Genomic DNA, 19,793 nt, shown 5'->3' with positions numbered 1-19,793 from the left:
TTTGACGGTACCAACTGATAACCAGAGACTAAGCGAGTATGTGGCGTTCAGTAGTTGAATCCTTGAACTAAACGAATTTACCTCACCGCACTGTCGTGCATTTGAACGAGTGTTCACCGGCATTGACCTTAGATGAAGGTTTTCCCTTGATCAAAAGACAAATGGATCCTAATATAGTAAATTTAGTCGGTAACTCATTTTAAAAAATCTTGGACATAATAATAATAATAATAATAATAATAATAATAATAATAATTCTTGAAATTGAGGAAGAGTGAATAGAATAATCATATTTCATGTCAACAACATCTACATGTGAATCCAGACCTCATTAAAAGCCATTTTCTTCCATCCTTTCATCCATCCCCATCTTCTCCATTTCACACTCACTCACCGCACCCACCGACACTCTCACACCCACATGCCACCCTCCATCTTTATTATTACCACTCCCCAGATCCAATTCTACATCTCAGCCTCCAAGACCTGTCACTAAATCTGACATAGATTCAATCAAACAAACATGGCTCCACTCACAAAGGTAGTTCTTTTGCTTACACTCTTTGCTTTATTATCTATACCTCCTTGTTCCTCTATTCAACTTGTGGGTCGGAGAGATTTGTTGGAGAAGATTCATGTCCAAGATGATTTAGAAGATGGGGTTCAACTGTCTGTCAAGAAGATGTCAAGTACAACTCTTGATCCTCTTGGTACAACCACCCAAACCAAAAACAAGAGCAAACTCATCACACCAAAACCCAAACCCAAATCCAAATCCACTTCAAATTCCACCAAGATTCAAGACAAAAACATCATCAAGAAACTCAATTCCACATCCAAACCTTCAAATCTCACCAAACCCACTTCCAAAACCACAAATTCCACCAAACCCATCTCAAAAACCACAAATTCCACCAAACCCATCTCAAAAACCACAAATTCCACCAAACCCATTTCAAAAAACACAAATTCAACAAAACCCATTTCAAAAAACACAAAACCCATATCAAAAACCACAAATCCCACAAAACCCACATCCAATTTGACCCAAAAATCATCAGATCAGATTAAAAAACCCAAACCCATCAAAAAAGACCAAAAGTCAACAACTTTGACTTTTAAAGAAGACAATGAAGACAACGATTTAGTCTCGGAATTTAGAGACCTCCCAACAAGATTCCAAGAAACATTTATTCCGGATTTAGAAGCACTGTCAAAAACCTCAAAATCTTATTACAACAAAGCGAATAAACAAATTACCACAAGAGTAAACCCCATAGTCGGTAAAAAATACGCACCCATTGCCACTTCCTTCATTTCATTCGCATTTATACTAATCCCATTTTTACTAGTCTCTTTAATATTCAACCGTATCAAAGCATACTTTTCACTCCAAAAGTTAATAATATTCATCCAAATTTACCTCTCCATTTACTTCTCAATCCTCGCATTATCATCACTAGTTACCGGACTCGAACCGTTAAAGTTTTTCTACTCCACTTCACAGTCGACTTACGTTTGTCTACAGCTGCTGCAAACATTGGCATATGTCTTGTACCTTTTGCTTCTTTTAATGTACCTTGTGTTGGTGTTTTCGACTGATACTAGTGTTGTGTGTAAGCTGTTGGGGTTTGGACAGACGTTTGTGGGGTTGGCGGTTGGGTTGCATTATTATGTGACGGTATTTCATAAGGCGGTGCTCAGGCAACCACCCAAGACTAGCTGGAAGGTGCATGGGGTGTATGCCACGTGTTTTCTTTTGATTTGTTTGTTGGGGACAGCTGAGAGGAGGAAGAAGGCTTACGTGGATGATGATGGGAATGAGGAAGGGAAAAAGAATTAGTATTTTTTTTTTATGGGATTGTTATAGGTTTTTTATTTTTTTTTATGGTGTTATAATAATATGTATGATTTATTTTCAAGTGGTTTTATTTTTATAGATTCTTATTCATAATTGTAAAATATCATGGCTTTTTAATAATAATTTTGAAGCATGTTGTTTTTTAACTGCCATTTAGATTACTGACATACCACTAATTTATTTATCGATTAATGAAAAGCATTGTAAAGTTTTTTTCTATCTATCAATTCATGGAATGTATGTAACTTTTTTTTTCCTTTTGAAAAATTAGGCTTTTTGTATGCTTTTCTTATTAATGGAAAAACGTGTGTTCTTTTCTTTATATATTTATTAGTAGTATTTAGATTTATTGGTAGTGTGCTAACAAACTCTCTTTATGGGTTGATGATGGACCTTCTAGTGATTGTTACATTATTAGAAATTGTTACATTATTAGTTAGACCATCCAGACACGAGGGGTCGGATGTTGCTGACCGCTCTTCATGAGTTCATGTCGGATTTTTTGTTTCCAACTGTTGCCTATAGTTCTGTACTGATTTTGATGCTTCAAACCTAACTGACTCCGAAACACTATCAAGAAAGAAACCTAATACTGTAGGAAACCTTCGTTTAATAAGTTTTTGAATTTGAGACCAGATTCCAAGCCTCAACCATCATTCCTATGCTATTGGAACAGAAGGCCGACTGTCGATTTTCAAGCAATTGCATCTTTCTCTCATTTTACACAATCTTTCTACAAACACCCATCACGAATTGTCACGTACTTATGCGAATGTGCTCTTATGCTAGGTTAAGAACATGTGTTATGGTGTGATGAAATATGATTGTAGGATGTGGTGGAGATAATGATTGGTCACATAATCGATTAATAGTTAAATAAAAGAAGTTTAAAGCATCACATAACTCCCTCTCGCATCCGCTACCAGCATCTGTTCCTTTCAGGCCCCTATGTGGCAATGTTCTTTGCCCCAAGGCCCCTAATTGCCGAGGTGGTGGCGGGGTTAGTGCCCTTTCATCCTTACCGTAACACATGACTTAAGCTTGCATAATATCGTTCGAATATAATATAAAAGTTTGTGATTAATATTATATTATGAAATTTAAAAAAAATGCATGTGTTTATACTAAAATCGTAGATTGGAATTTTATATATTATTTTTAAAATATTGATTTAATTTGAAATCTGATACCTTTTGAGTTTTGATTATTAAAATTACACACTTGATATATTTACTCTGTTAAAATTTGATACCTTTAATTACGATTCTGAATAGTTTTTAGATTTATTTTCCTTTTCTTTCTTCAAATCTCGATGTGTTTTTATTTTTAATTTAGTCCCTTAAAATATTGATTAAGAAAAATGATGTTTAATTTCGTCTAGTCAAGCTGTCAAGCATTTAATGCTTGTCGTTATCATCTCTCGGTTGTAAAAATGAGGATAACGTCTCTATAAGGGCGTTCTATGTATGCGACGTCACGTCATCTTATGAGCATTATACACAATATGCATATGTTAGTCATTAGGTAACCTATATTTCAATAATTACCTTATTATTATAAAAAATAAAACATAAAAACACATCCACCAATCATTTCATACCCAATCATCACCCCACCAATCACAATCCTTCACTACCAACATTGTGTAGAATAAAACAACTTTTAAGCATGTTAAATAAAAATTAGCATGACGTTTGATACTTAAATTTTTATTTTGTGCCAAGTATAAAATAATTCCTTACTCGTTTAAAAACTATGATTACAATTTTTTTAGAACGACAATTCATACATTCTATACTTTTAAGTGCACATTCTTTCAATATGAGCACGGGACTTGAACTCATGAAGTTTTACCATGTGCAGATTGTATCTATCCACTTAGCAAAGTGTTAGTGATTTTAGTGTAATTAAGGATTACCTTGTTGATCAAGTTAATTGTAATACGAATCTAAAGGGGCGCGGGGGTCCGGGGGCAACGCCCCTGGTAGCGGGATGCGAGGGGCGGCAGCCCCTGGCAGGGTCCAAGGGGCAGCGCCCCTGGCTGGGGTCGAGCTAGAAATTTATTTTTATTTCGGACATATGTTGCTTCATTAAAATAGTGTTAGAAATTTAATTATATTAAATTTTGTAACACATATATATTATTAATTTTAATGAAACAACAGGAGCGTCTTTTATGTTTTTGAATTTCAAACATGTTGTTGTGATATAACTGCTAAGCAGTTATAACTGACCCAACTCTAATATATTATTCATCTTCATCATACGTAACTTCTTTTGGTTCATCATAACATACACGAATTCATACTTGATTCTTGCTCATAATTTTGAGTTTCATCTGATCAAAATATTTGGAAACCACAAATAATTTTGATCTGATAGTGTTTACACGACTCTCAGATATCTAAAGATAATCGTTTGTAGAAATTCCCCAACACAGTAGGTTTGATTAAGATTTGTTTTTCCTTCAAAATCAAATCTTTATCCAATTTCTTGCCTTAATTTTTAATAATAAGTGTGCTCTAGCCAAATTTAATAGAATTCGTTCTTGCTTTAATATATTATAATGAAATTCTTAATAACAACTCAGTATTCAGAATAGTTAACCTGTCTTAATTTTCCCTTTAAAATCAAATATGTATTCAATTTCTTCCGAAGCCCAAAAGTATATATAGTGACATTTTTTTAATTCAGTCATAACAATAACAATAAAAACCATAAATAAATAAATAAAAACCCAGCTCAATTTAAACATGAACACTAATCATAGTTTAGAAGTTCTGTACAAAAAGTGTAGAAGTTATATACAAAAAGTCCAGAACGTTTAAAGTTTTGTGCAGAACGTTTAAACATGAACCCTAATCATAGCTCAATTAAGTGTATTATTCTGTAATTTCATAATCGATTGATGATTCTAAAGCCTCTTACACATCCATTAGAGTGATTAAATCAACAATTTTTGATCAATTTTAAAGATTTCTTGTTGTTCAAAGATGTTCTATTTTGATTTGGCCATTGACTTTTGAGATTTCATACTTAAATTGGATGAGATAGAGTGACGAGTTCCGAATTTGGATCAGAATCGATTTTCAATCGATGAATTTTATCGCGAACTACTATTGGGTTATTTACGAAATTGTCACCGCGTGTTTTTTAATCGAACGCCGTGAAAGGTCGCGTACGTAATGTACGATAACCTATTATTGTACGTTAACCTTCCCCTATATATATATATATAATCTTTTACAAAACCCTAAACCCGAAATCATAAAAAAACGCAACATTGTAAGAAAATAACCCGAAAATCTTAATTTTGTGCTAATTTATTATATATATGATTTCGAGGGGTAATATAAAAGTTGTTTTTTTCCGTGCGGAGGGGGGGGGGGTATGACAAGGCACAGAAGGGTACGTTTAGCTTGACCTTAATTAATTCATTCAACCCACAGAAAAATGAAACATAACCCAACTTCACATAATAAAAACAACAATACTGGGTCTTTTTAAGAATTTACAAAATCTACTAAACAATTATAAGATTGTATAAATACTCAATGGTAGATATATAGTCAGTAATATATGAAATTACTTTACATACACCATTAGTATCATACTTTTAAAAATAAGCCATACATCAAATTGTAATATGTTTTTATAAATATACTTGGCAACTTTTATAATTTAAAATAGAAAATAAAAAATTTCCCAAGTTTATAATTTTTTTTTTAAATAGAATATCACTTGATGCGTTAAATATTTAATAACATAAAAATTGAGAAAATAAACTTTATTAACTGAAAACATTAATTGTAGTTTTTGCCAATTATAAATTTGTTTAACTTTTACTGTCTCAATATGGTTGTTATATCACGTTTAATGTAAATAGTATTGTTTATATTAATAAAATATATTTATTTTATTTGATGGAAAGAAAACTAATTTAGTTAAATTTGGTTTTATGTTATGATTTAACTTTTAAAACAAATATACATTAAAAGTAAAAAATTTTGGAGGGAAAAAATTGTAGGATGAAACATGGTCATGACATTTGTTTTAATTAATTTCTTTTATTAGAATAGGTAGATTTGTATCTAGTAATTTATATAGTCTAACAATAAACTTTTGTTAAGCTTTATGTTAAGTTAATTTAAAATTATTAAAAAATATTCAAAAAAAACATAAAGCGTACAATCAGGATGATTAATTTTCCAACCTTTGTTAGAAAATAAATACATAACCATCACCATTTACTTTAATAACCTTTTATACTTTTAATCTATTAAAGAACCTTGTAAATCAAGTATATTTAGTTCAATAAATAATAAACCCATAACTAATCTTGTTTCTATAGTGAAATTGCATATCACAAAGTACAATTGGCTTCGTTACATTCTCGGATTTTGGATCTTTATGTGAGAGTTTTACCAACATGTACGGCTAAGTCCAGGATACAAAAATAAGGTGTTAACGAAGCAGATAAACAAGCCAGGTCCAACCGAATACAAAATAAATAAAAAGCTATACAACCATATCTTAAACGTACGATGTAAACTAACGAAACACACAAGCAAATCAAGTCCGACCGAATACAAAATAAGTTCAAAGCAGAACAAAGTACATAAATAAGTTTCCTGTGGTAGCACAGCGGAATCAACAACCTGTAAATTGATAAAGAGGTTGCATTTCAGTAAGCATTACAAAGCATTACATACCTACCGATACTACATGAAAACAATAGCAGTAAATGATACAAAATCACTAGTTATAAAATATGAGCAGACACGGCTATTTCATCACCTCAAAATCCAACGATCATGGAAATACTATAATCAGGCTTAATTTCTTCCTCGAGCAAGCAAATTAATAAACCTACAATTCGTAACTAATTTTCTATATTAATTGAACTGATATGTTAATCTGTTAGAAGTAGAAGCTTGGGACTTCCATTTCAGTTCAGGTTGGGACCATCAACCAAGGTAGAATGGTTTAGCTCATGACCAACATCAACTTAAAATAATATAACTGAATATGTATGTATGTAATAGTCATATCTCGCATTGTGTTAATGGTCTTTACCCTAGTCAATATTAGTTATTTAGTTAAAGTATTTGTGTTTTTCTTTAGTTTCTCCTATATAGCATTATCATCATGCAACATATATAATGGCAACATGGTTTTGCATATTTTTTTATTATTTAAATTGTATATGTATATTATAATTAATCATTTAATTGTGTTAGAGTTAGTTTTTTTTTATATTTTGGCCTCGTCTCGGCTTGACCCAAATAATGACCCACCTGAAAATTTTTGTAAACCAAAAAAATTGGGACCCCATTGGCAAAAAAATCTTGAGTCCGCCACTGTGTCTGGTACGGGTTTTAGTTTTAACCGACCCGAATCGAATTACCGACCCGACCCGAATCAACGACACGAACCGAATCGTTAACCCGAAAATTTTTGAGCCCGTGACTTCGGTCTCCCCGTAACTAAGCCTAAGCTTCGCCACCGGCCTCCCAAGATCTGAAAAGAAAAATCAGAAGCATTAAAAATATGTTTGTTTGGAATCAACTTAAGTGAACATATTTTTAAAAGCAAATTTCAAAGAAAAATATAAAAACAGCAAACCCACCCAAATACTTTAGATGCAAAAAACATGTATAATAGCATAAATATGACTTGATAGCGTACGATAGCAAATACAGGTGTATGATAGCAAAAACAGCGAAAACTCATCTGTAACGATTTCGTTAACAGTAACTAATTCATATATATATATACGACATGTCTAATACAGTAACGATTTCGTTAATTAGTGGACGAATAATATCAAATGCGTTTAGATCTAGCTTCAAACCTAGAATAGAAATAATTAAACAGTAGGCAAAATACGTTACATTAAGCACAAAAACGAGCGAGCTAATATGCGATTACATCTAGATCTACGTATTCAAAGCTTCAATAGTAGGATTTAGTGACTCACCTGAGATTAAATCGTAAAGCGAAGCGACGACAGGTATCTGGAGCTCCTCCGACTGAAGTCCTCGGAGTGAAAGTGACCGGTTACAAACAGTAAAATTATTGATATTATAGTGGAACTCAGGGTATGTGACCAATGAACAATAGGTTCTAGTATGTTCTACAAAAATTCTTTTAAATGGATAATAAAACATTACTGTACTATTTATTTATTTATAAATATATGTATTGAACCATTTAGGCTATATAAGACAAAAACCAAATAAGCGCAGAGTATGAGACTTTTTATATTTATCAAAATGGCGTCGTTAACAACTTTTCTGTTTCTCACACTCAATCTTATTGGTTAAATCAAAATAGACCTCATTTCATGTACTTTTTTATTATTTAAAACTAGTAATTTTAATTTAATTTTAAAATAAATATTTTATAATCTAGCTTTATGTGTTTTTTCTTTATTTAGTTCATGTTCATCTTCTTAAGTATTATTTTAAAATAACATAGATAATTAATTCACAATATTTTTCTCAACTCTTAAAATAACATAGATATTTTTTTTAAGTAAAACAATTTTCATTTACTTAAAAAAATCAGATTTTTCATGAATAATAACTTTTTAGAATATGTATTTTTGTTTAGTGGCAATGATGAACTAAAAGAAAATTTGTTGTAAAAATATTAAATCTTACAAAAAAAACTCATGATATTGTTTAGAATTCCACTTTTGTTTTCTTATTTCCAATATAGCTTTTACGTTTTTTAATCAATCTTAGAAAATATTAAAATGTTTCTTTTTTATTTTCAAAATATGTTTTTTTTATCAAAAGTATACGTTTATTTTGTCTCAAATGAAATGTATTGTTACGAATTTTTTGAAGAATAAATCTAATTTGGAAAAAACTTCTTTAGAATAAAACAAAAAATATTAATAATACATATTTATTTAATAAAAAGATTGAAAATCATTTGTTCCAAAATATTAATGTCATTTCTAGGTGTATTTATTTTACAAATTGATTGTATATTAGTAGTAAGAATACGCGTTTTATGCCTTTCAAAAAAGGAAAAAAAAGTGCTCATGCTATCTAAAACATTTGTTTCAGTACATAAGTCTATTTAAAAACCATGTTTTTAAAACAAATAAACAAAAACCTATATACTTTTAGAAAATAATTAAGTTTTTATAGAAACAATTCAATCGTATACAATTTTTTAGGTTTTAATTGAAAAAAAAACGACAATAATATGAAAAAGAAAAAAAGGTAGAAAACTTAAAACTGCATACAAATATTATTTCATTAAAGATTAAATTTTATTTTATTATTTTTTTTAAAGGAGAGAGAGATAGCATTTGTCTTTTTTTAGTTTATTTAAGGGTGTTGCTAAACATACACCATTTTTACTAAATATACACCCCTCTTAACTTATCAGATAAATTACTATTACCCTTTAACATTAATTATATACGTATTAGTCCTTACAACATATTTTTCACTTAATAATCTTCATTACATATATCAAATTACAAACTATCAAGTATTACTATTAATTTATTTTTTTAGTATTAATATTGTAAATATTTATTATATTTTTTTTAATTTTAATAGTATATATATTTATAATATCCTTATTTTACCTCTTTATCTTTTACAAAATAAACCCGAAACTCAAAAACCTAAAACCCTAAACCCGAACCCGAAAGCCTAAACCCGAACCCTAAACCCTAAACCCGAAACCGGAAACCCGAAAACCTAAACCCTAAACCCGAACCCTAAACCCTACACCCGAATCCTAAACCCTACACCCGAATCCTAAACCCTAAACCCTAAACCCGAACCCTAAACCCGAAACCCAAAACTCGAAATCATAAAAAAAATGCAACTTGTAAAAAAATATGAAATCCTTGTTTTTGTGCTAATTTGGTAAATATATAAACTTCAAAGGGTAATATTAAAGTTGGTTTTTCCAATGGGGGGTATAACAAGCAACCAGGGGGGTATATTTAGCCTGACCCTTATTGAATTATATTGGGAGTGGAAAACAAAAAAGTTGTCAACAACACCATTTAAATAAATATATTTTAAAGGACACCATTTTGGTAAATATTTATTCCACCAACACTCTTTTGAGAAAAAAAGCTCAAAAACTGTTAGGGATATTTTTTATGAATTGGTTAAAATATATATAAAAAGAAAGGTTTCTATTTATGAAGTTACTAAGCATTTAAGTAAGTGCGTAGGAAAGAATGATGCTAATGTAAAGTGAGATTAGGAATATATAAATAAATAAATATTTTTCATCGTACGTTTGTGTTTTGTTACTATATATACCAACTAATTAAAATTCCATGGTGAACAATGCACCAAATTTGTTGCTCCCATTCTTAACGATCATTCAATAGATTATCCATCCTCATTTCTTTCTCTCTCTCATTTTGCAAGACATGTTCATGAAAAATTAATAGGGTTTAGTTTCATGCTATAATTTTATATTTTGTCTGTGAAACTTGGCATAGAAATTATATTATGACGACGCATGCATTTGGTCTTATACCGCCGTTGGAGACTATACCCAAGGAAGCTTATGTTTGCACTCGTATACATGAAAAACATCCCTTTGGGATGTTTATCTACGGCAACACCCCCAACGAATCCACTTTCGCACTCGTCTTGTTGGAGCTTTCTTTGGTCCTGGTCATAACCCACACCATTCACCACCTTCTCAAACCTTTTAAACAACCAAAAGTTATCGCCGAGATCATTGTAAGTATTGGATATATATTAGGCTTATTATTATTATTATTATTATGACACACATTCTGTTCTCTATATATTGTAATTTTCTTTATGTTGATTGAAGGCAGGTATTATCGTTGGGCCATCGTGCTTATGTCGAAACCCCAAGCTTGCAGCGTGGTTGTTGCCAGGGCAATCGGCGTTCATACTCAGGAATATCGGTTCGTTTGCGTTCATGTACTTCATGTTTGTGTCGGGTGTGAAGATGGATCTTTTAATGATCAAAAAAGCAACAAAAAAACAATGGTATATAGGGATGTTCGGCATGGTTCTACCGCTACTCGCAACAGGAGGTGTTGCATTGCTGGTGAGAAACTCGTTAGAGCCTCAGATGAAAACCGCCACTTCCATTTGGGGAGTAAGCGCATCCTTAGCCATTACATCCTTCCCTGTCCTCCACCCAATCATTCGCGAACTCAACCTTTTGAGCTCGGATATTGGACGCATGGCGTTAGTCACAGCTGTTATCGGTGATCTCATAGGAATGTACGGAATCATTGCGTTTGAGGCCGTTAAACAGGGCGAGGCCCGCCCTATGGCTGCCGTGGGATATTTACTCTCATTGGTACTCTTTTTTATAACCATCTTTGGTGGAAACCGAATGTTGATGTTTCAGATAATCAAAATGACACCGGAAGGTAAACCCGTGGAGCAGTTTTACATAGTTGCAATATTGGCAGGTGTTCTTGTGTGGGGGTTCATGAGTGATTTCTTTGGGATAGCGTTAGCTAACGGTCCAATGTGGTTCGGTCTTGCCATCCCTGACGGTCCGCCTTTAGGAGCCACTTTGGTGCAGAAGAGTGAGTCGTCTATCAGCGACATTCTTATGCCGTTTGCATACATTAATATGGGTTTGATGACGGATGTGTTCGCCTTGAGAGACGCTTGGGGAAACATTACAGCCACTGTTTTTAATAGCTCTCACTGGATATTTGAGTAAATTTGTGTCCACATTGTTTATGACACGCTTCTTTGAGATGCCCATAAAAGAAGGTGTCACCTTGAGTTTAATCATGAGCTTGAGAGGTCAAGTTGAGTACTTATTGTTTATACATTGGCTTGACTTCAGGGTACGTTCCCACTTTCATCCACTTCTTAATCTATTAATTGATTACCTATTATACTTTTATCTTCCTATCTATACACACATGTACCGTCTTAACTCTAATCTCACACTGACTGTTTGGATATTCGTCAAACAACCAAAAATTTAAACCTTTTACTTTCAGAACTATACTGGTGAAACAACTAATAATTTCCAAAGTTTGACCCTTACTTTCAAGACAACCATCTGGATATATGTCATGAGGTCGTTGACCACTTATTTTCAAAGTTTTACTCCTAGCATCTAATTGGCCAACCGAATGTTGTTTAGACGCTAGTTTTAACCAATAATTTTCAAAGTTTGACCCCTAGTTTCTAAATGGCCAACCGAATATTTTTTAGACGCTCGTTTTAACTAATAATTTTCAAAGTTTGACCCCTAGTTTCTGATTGGCCAACCGAATATTGTTTAGACGCTCATTTTAACCAATTATTTTCAAAGTTTGACACCTACTTTCAGAACGACCATTCGAATATTTGTCAAACGGTCGTTGACCAATAATTTTAAAAGTTTGATATTTACTTTTAGAATGGTTGTCTGGATATATATCAAACAATCGTTAGACCAATAATTTTCAAAGTGACCCTGCTAGTTTCTAAATGGCCATCCGAATATCGTGCAAACGTTCGTTTTAACCATTAATTTTCAGAGTATGGCAATTATTTTCAGAATGACCGTTCAGAGTTAAACAATAATTTTCAAAGTTTGATTTATTTTGCAACGGTTGACAAAGTGTTTTTAGTGAGTGGCCGTGTTTGATGATGTGAAATCAAATGGGATTACATATATTCTAATTAATTAATATATGATTATGTGCATGCAGATGATTGGGATCCCACAATTTACAATGTTTGTACTTTTCTCAACCTTGTTAACAAGTATAGCAACACCCATGATCAGCCTCTTCTACAATCCTAAACGTCCACACATGATCAACAAACGAAGAAACATTCAACACACTCCTCCCAACACTGAACTCAACCTGCTAGTTTGTTTCCTAGAAGAAGATAGTGTTCCAAGCATACTTCACCTTCTTGAAGTATTCAACCCTTCACTCCACAGTCCTTTTATGCTCGATGCACTTCACCTTGTCGAGCTTGTCGGCCGCGCTGCCCCAGTCTTCATCGACCATGCGGAGGAACACAACAACGACAAGAGCGACATGGATGACGACACGGGAACAATACATAAATCATTCCAAGGGATTCATGAGAACAAGAGAGATGTTATCAAGATTCACTCGTTTACATCCGTTGCACCCAAACGAAGCATGTACCAAGACGTTTGCGAGCTCGCTTTGAATCGAAAGTCTCAACTGACTTCCTTATAACATGTCACCATTGTCAAGCATGGCTGGGAGTGATATGGTCCAGAACAATGTGAAGTCATTAAACTACACGGTGCTTGACCACTTGCCTTGTTCGGTTGCGGTTCTTGTCGACAAGGGGGAGTTTAGGCCGCCAGCGAATAATGTGAGAATGTCGGTGGCTGGTATGAGGCACCATTTGGGTATGCTTTTCCTAGGTGGGGCGGATGCACGTGAGGCGTTGGCGTGTGCTGACCGTATGGCTGGGAACCCGAACGTGTCGCTTACGGTTATAAGGTTCCTCGCGTTGAACGGTGAAGGAGAGAATGAAATGGAGAAGAAGTTGGATGATGGATTGGTGACTGCGTTTTGGGTGAAATATGAAGGGAATGAGAAAGTGGCGTACCGAGAGGTGGTGGTGCGAAATGGGGAAGAGACGGTGGCTGCTATTCGTGCGATGAATAGCGAGTCGTATGATCTTTGGATTGTAGGGAGAAAGCTTGGGATTAATCCTATATTGATTGAAGGTTTGTCAAGTTGGAGTGAAAGTTTGGAGCTTGGTGTTATTGGTGATTATGTTGCATCAGTTGATTTAGGTAGCACGGCTTCGGTTTTGGTAGTGCAGCAACAAGTTTTACGCGATAAAGATATGAATTCGGGTGGATTTCAAGGGAAGATTACAAAGTATATTAATAGCTTGTGTTAATGATTGATTACTTGTTATTAATTGTACAACTAGTAATTTTACCCGCGCATGTTTTCGTTACATGTATGTCACACGTGCTTACAAAGACTGTAATTCATTAGTGAACAAAACATGGACATACCTTCACACAAAGAAAACTATTATGACTGTTGTACTTGTATCTTTGGCTTACATTTATTTGCTCGAACTTCATCTTTAACTTTCAAAAACGCCGTTCTTTACCACTGTAATTCGGGACTTTTCGTCTCCCACAACTCGTCATGCCACTTGGATTCTGCCGCAACATAATATTGGTAATGAAACTGAAAGACGTTTCTTTTGATGATGTTTTGTAAGCATAAAGACCAGGCCAGAGCTTATGCAAAATCCTTCTCAAGTGAAATTCATTCGGGGTCATGGCAAAAATGAATGAACGGCTGTCGTTTTTAAACAAAGCAATTCAGGTTAAAAGGAAAACCAATTTGGTTTTGATTCTTTTGATTGATAAAAGGTTTTTTTTTCGCATTCGTGTGATCGTTTATAGTTCTTATTCTAATTTTCGATGACAAAAATCTTTTGTGGTATAAGCAGAAATAAGTACAGAAAACAAGTGGAACACATGACATGAAAACAGTAGATTATATTGATTATATGAAACTTTATAAATGTTGTAATGAAACAATCACAAACAACCAACTGATAATTAAGATGGTTTAACAATCTGAAGTAGCAATGCAGAGTGGATATTGGTGTGCACCCTGAAGATTTTTGACAGCACTGTCATAATATACAAAACCCATGAACCAGAATTCATGATCATCAACAGATATAACTAGGATGTACTTTTCAGAAGGATTTGATTTGCTTCTAGAAGGCTGGATTGCTTTTAGTTGAACCAATGGGATGATAACCTATTTGTAGTTTCAAAAAACATACAACTCGGAGCTTTGGCAACCACCGTAGGAGGTGTGATGTACATGCACTCATTTCAAGGGAAATGGTAAATAAAAATTTGATGAATTCATCTGTTATGACTTGTAATTAAACCCATAAAATTAAAAATAAATTAAATTACAGTTTTCGTCAGTTAAGTATATACGAATTTCGCTTTCCGTCCGTATATTAAGATTAAACTTGTAATATGCCTTGCACATGACAATAGTAGTTCGGTCCTTTTTAAACATAATGGACTAATTTTATTAAAAATCTACATAGGTTACATATTTACATAAATAATCCATTATGTGTAAATGACCAAACTGACCTTATATGGCACATGACAAGGCTTAACAGAAAAATATAACATCCATGGGTGGAAATGGTGTAGACTGTGATAGCTCATGAACATAAAAGATGAATTATGTTATTTCCTTAGTTAAGGATGAAATGTGAAAGTTTTAAATTTGTAACTTACTCTAAAACAGAATTAGCTTAAAACATAGTCAAAAAGGTCAAAACTCGCACAAATTGTATTTCCAATGCATAAAACATTTTAATTACTATTGAAGTAGTACAAATATTATAGTCATATGTGACACACTAACTATTTATGAAAAAATAATTTTAAGAAAAACGGAAGTGTTTCGCTGACTCGACACACTTGACCTATCTAAATTTGTCAGTTTTGGCCCGTTAGTCAATTCGCCTGTTTATAACACTGGCAAACAAGTATGTATACTTCAACAGGTAATGCGACAAATATATTTAAATGAAATAAAGCATAAGTGAAAAAGGAAGTTAACCTTGTAATAGCTCCACTTTTTTTCTTCACCAACTTTATATGGAAGTGGATTATCACTGCAAAAATGCAAGCTTTGCAGTTGAGATGTAGAGTAATCCCATAACGGGCCCTGCAGAAGTTGACAGGTAGCATGCGAACGACTTCACAAGTCGTTCATCAGGAACCGTTTGGAACGTTGTTCTAAAGATTTTATCGTATCCACCTTCTGCAAGAACTTTGGTTCCTTGTGCAATTCTTCCAACTGCAGCATCGGTGACGCTGGAGCCCGTTTTCACTGATACAAAGTGAATGATTAAATAAAGAGTCTATCTGATAGCTATAAATGAATGTCATGAAACCAAATGCTAAATCACAGTTGAATCGTTATTTTGCTTCACACCTGTGTAAGGTCTTTTCTAATGTACATGATCTAAAAACTTGGAATCACACTAATCAAATAGAGAAAGGTTCACTGCAGAAAACCAAATTTTTACAAGAATTAAAATTGGAATCAAGAAACCTGAGTCTTTTAATTTTTCTATCAGTGGTTAATATTTTTGAAAAGATTTACTTCAATGTTAATACATAAAAAAACCACTAACTTAATTTGTTAATATGCTGTTTTCTTTCATTTGGAAACATTTGCATATACATGTGTATGTATGTGTAGGAAAATATCACATGACCTACATATGTGTTTTATAAATAAACGACTTTTGTTTATAAATACATTTATTCAAAATTTTAAAAGAGATGAATAAACGTCACATTTTAACCATTTTTTGAAAAGACAATTATGATATCGAAAAAATGAATGACTTTTCTTCTCGCCCTATGTTGTGAAAGGCCCTCCGGGCATCACATGCGCATAGGTCCTTTGGTGAGGCGCGGGGAAAGCGCCTTGCTGCTGTCCAGGGCAAGATTCTAACTAAATGCTGAAAACTCAGACAAAAGTATGCATATTCTTAGAAAATTGGTCTAAAACACCCAAAAATGGCCAGTAACCATCCTGAACTATTCCAAAACAAGCCTAAAACATGTCAAGAACCCCAAATAAACGTATATTTATGCTACGTTCCTTACTTATCTCGGCCCTCTCTTTTTAAGCCCTTGCGCCTATAGGCACAAGGCTAACCCTTTGCGCCTTTGCCATCTATGACTCTATGTTCTCGCTAAAAAGTGTCTACTACATAGAACTCTCCCCAAACCGAATACCAATTAATCCCCATGTAACCTTTCAAAACACTTAATATAAACATTCATTCACTTCTAATCGATGTGGTAACAATTCTTAACATATAATGTGCCAAAAAATGATGATATCCCAACAAAAAGGTTGAAAACTATGGGTTCTAAATGGAGTAAAATTCTACGTATACATATCAAATATGTGTCCTGACTATCGTGAATTAATTAATATAGAACATGGATAGCTCAGAAATGAAATTAAACCTACAATGTTGCCACACATCTCCAGCATATTCGCTTCGGCGGCCTTCTTCGCCCATCTTCCAAACATAACCTTCACCGAATCCATCGTATCTGCTGAACAACAAAACAATCACAAAAACATATTAACCAACCACATGCAATGCCGGCATTAACAAGTAAAATATTATACAAACGCATGCAAAGTGACGTACTCTTGGTGGAAGAATCTCTGACAGGAGCAGCCAACGCATAAGGATTTGGATTTGAGGAGGAAACAACGGCGGTTTGTGACGGTTGGCTGGACACCGGATGAGGATGGATGCGATCTACATTATTATTAATATTATTAGGGTTTGGATCTTGTGATGAAGGGTTGGATGATTGATTTGGATTCATTCCAAGAAATTAATATAATTGTTGGATGGATTGGGTGAGGAGGTTTGAAATATGGACGAATTAAGAAGAAGATTCCAAGGGTTTTGAATTGATATGAATATGAGGAGCGTCTTCGATTTATGAGTTATGACATATAGCGGTGGTGCATGTCGATATTCAACCGTTACACCATTCATGAATTTAAATTATTGAAATTTTAAAACATTTGGTGATTTTGTGATTCATATGATATCAATTCAATGCATAGTTTCCTATCGTTTAAATTATCGAAGATAAAAGGTAAATATCCAATATATTATTTGTGATACGAGATTCTATAGTTTTCTTTAGTTCAAGCATAGATCGAGTTACGAGTCGATGTCTTAATCTAATTTGTGTAAATTTTATTTGATGTAGTAGTGTTTTGTTCTTTTGCCTTTCTCCAAGTTGTGGAGGTTGGGTTGTAGCTTTGACCTTGTTTATAAAGTTCACAGCTCGACAAAAAATCCAACGCAATGCAATTCAAGCATGATTATATTGAAAAAAATGTTTGAAACATACATTTCATTAAACAATATAGGCTACCACACTCTTCAAATTTGGAAAGCCCCGATTCATCACTCTGGCCAGACTATATTGTCTTAACCGGACCCGCGCTGGCTTCAGAGTTTGGCTTGAGTGTTCCCAAGGGAAACCATACTGCCGACTACCACTTGACAGCCGTTGTGCTACCACAAGAGCAAATATGTCTGGTGTAACACACGGTAGGACAAAAATCCAGGTAGACTCAGGGTTCGAACTGACAACCTTTGCACAAGACCTAGCTCAAATCCTTCATTGCCAATATCCATCTAAATGTGACACAAGTGGGATTTGAACTTGAGTCTCCATTGAAGAACTCAAACCTCCTACCGCTAAACCACAAGTGATGGATAGGTCGTTTAATAATAATAATAATAATAATAATAATAATAATAATATACTCTCTACTACCAGAAGAATAGAAAAACACAATCATTATGTTTGAACGTTTCTTCAATGAATGTCCTTTAGCAAAAGAATTGGCAGAAAGCATATTGTATGTTTCAATCTCTTTCACGTTACTTCATTTGTCTCTAACCCAGTTAACTTTTCTGTCAAAATTGATCATGTGCAAGGGGCACATGAGGGTGCAGGGGCATATGAGGGTAGGTTTGTAATTTCCACATTTATTTAATGATTGAAAATAAAAAAAAAACACAAAATATACTTAAATATGAAGGGGCATTTATGCCAAATTTGATACTTGAGTTGCTCTATCACGACATCATTTCTAGGAGGTGTTTGGAATTCCTTATTTTAACTCATTATAACTTTTCAATAAGTTAAAAAAGTGTAACTTATTAGCTTTTCTTTCTCAACAAAAAGCAATCACAAACATCTTATTTCTTTTAAAATGTTAATAAGTTATAAGTTGATAAAAATAAGCAATTCCAAACACACATACCTCAAACCTTCGTCATTTTCTTCTTCTTGGTTGTTCTGGCCACCCACGCATCATTCTAGCGAGCTCTTTAAACTTAAATTGGATTGCAAATAAATCTTGAAATCGTACAACAAACTCAACACCTCAAACCGTGAATTACGCTAGCATTTTTACGCGTCATAGGAACCATATGTACCGAGGCTAAAGTCGCGATTGAGACATTTCACTCACCAAATCAAGCTATCATTACGTTCTCTCTGCATTTGTTACACCCACTGCCGACACCGACGCGTTTCCAGCCAGATTCTACGCCGTTGATCAAGGCCGACCCATAGGGGTGGCGGGCGGTCGACGGCCACAGGCCCAACACCCTGCTAGGCCCGATTTTTTTTTTAAATTATATTTATTTTTATTAAAAACAATACGTATATTTATTTTTAAGTATATTAAATGTTTAAACAAGTCTCATTTGAGATATGTTTAATCCTATTTTTATATAAAAAAATTTTTTGCTTTCTCGGAGCCGGGTCTGCCGTTGATCGAACATCAATTCAATGTATAAAGTAATTTATTATTTTCGTCTTAATCGAGAGAACAAAAGCCCCAAGACTATTCGCTATGGTGACCATTTATCACAACTGGTTGCAAGGTGGCACAAAATGACAAAAAAAACATTTTAATTAAATAATTAGAAATTCTTTTTGTTCACAACCAGTTGCAACCTAGGTTGTTCCAGCAACCCAAGTTTGCAACCAAACTTTTATATCTAACTTGGTTTTTTCATAAAAATTAAAACTTTTAACCTTTTTTAAAAAATTGTAACAACATGATTTTATTTATAAAAAATTATTGAACATTTTGATAAAAAAAATGAAGCATATTTTTTTAATAAAATATTGGTTTAGGTTGGGTTGTGTTAGTGAGTGAAATATTGGATTGGGTTGGGTTGTATAGGTGGAAGAGAGATAAATTAGCCTTTAATAAATGATTGGGTTGTGATAGTGGATAGTCTAACATCTTGTTCATAAATTATTAACATAAAAAGCAAATTTCAAACCTTCTGAATCAGACTAA

At 33.5% G+C, this 19,793-nt stretch overlaps 2 protein-coding genes and 2 pseudogenes across 3 annotated transcripts; 3 read left to right on the top strand and 1 right to left on the bottom strand.

The window, feature by feature from the left end:
- Positions 1 to 280: 280 nt before the first annotated feature.
- LOC143567001 (uncharacterized) lies at positions 281 to 1,942 on the top strand. The gene has a single exon (XM_077053538.1). The coding sequence runs from the start codon at positions 524 to 526 to the stop codon at positions 1,841 to 1,843; it is 1,320 nt and encodes a 439-aa protein (XP_076909653.1). The 5' UTR covers positions 281 to 523; the 3' UTR covers positions 1,844 to 1,942.
- An 8,420-nt stretch (positions 1,943 to 10,362) lies between these two features.
- On the top strand, positions 10,363 to 13,067 carry LOC143567005 (cation/H(+) antiporter 24 pseudogene; annotated as a pseudogene).
- A 19-nt stretch (positions 13,068 to 13,086) lies between these two features.
- LOC143567004 (cation/H(+) antiporter 24-like) lies at positions 13,087 to 13,749 on the top strand. The gene has a single exon (XM_077053541.1). The coding sequence runs from the start codon at positions 13,087 to 13,089 to the stop codon at positions 13,747 to 13,749; it is 663 nt and encodes a 220-aa protein (XP_076909656.1).
- A 613-nt stretch (positions 13,750 to 14,362) lies between these two features.
- On the bottom strand, positions 14,363 to 17,329 carry LOC143566995 (GLABRA2 expression modulator-like; annotated as a pseudogene). Its single transcript, XR_013141325.1, has 4 exons — positions 17,092 to 17,329; positions 16,905 to 16,993; positions 15,471 to 15,743; positions 14,363 to 14,639 (listed from the first exon to the last, which is right to left on the bottom strand). The product of XR_013141325.1 is annotated as a GLABRA2 expression modulator-like (transcript).
- Between the last annotated feature and the right edge of the window lie 2,464 nt (positions 17,330 to 19,793).

This window comes from Bidens hawaiensis, unplaced genomic scaffold (assembly GCF_021521415.1).
Source record: "Bidens hawaiensis isolate Kalapana, Puna unplaced genomic scaffold, B.hawaiensis_p1.1 tig00023194_1, whole genome shotgun sequence".
NCBI classification, from domain to species: domain Eukaryota; kingdom Viridiplantae; phylum Streptophyta; class Magnoliopsida; order Asterales; family Asteraceae; genus Bidens; species Bidens hawaiensis.
The sequence above is the reverse complement of the archived record's forward strand: the minus strand, read 5'-3'. Positions and strand labels throughout refer to the sequence as shown.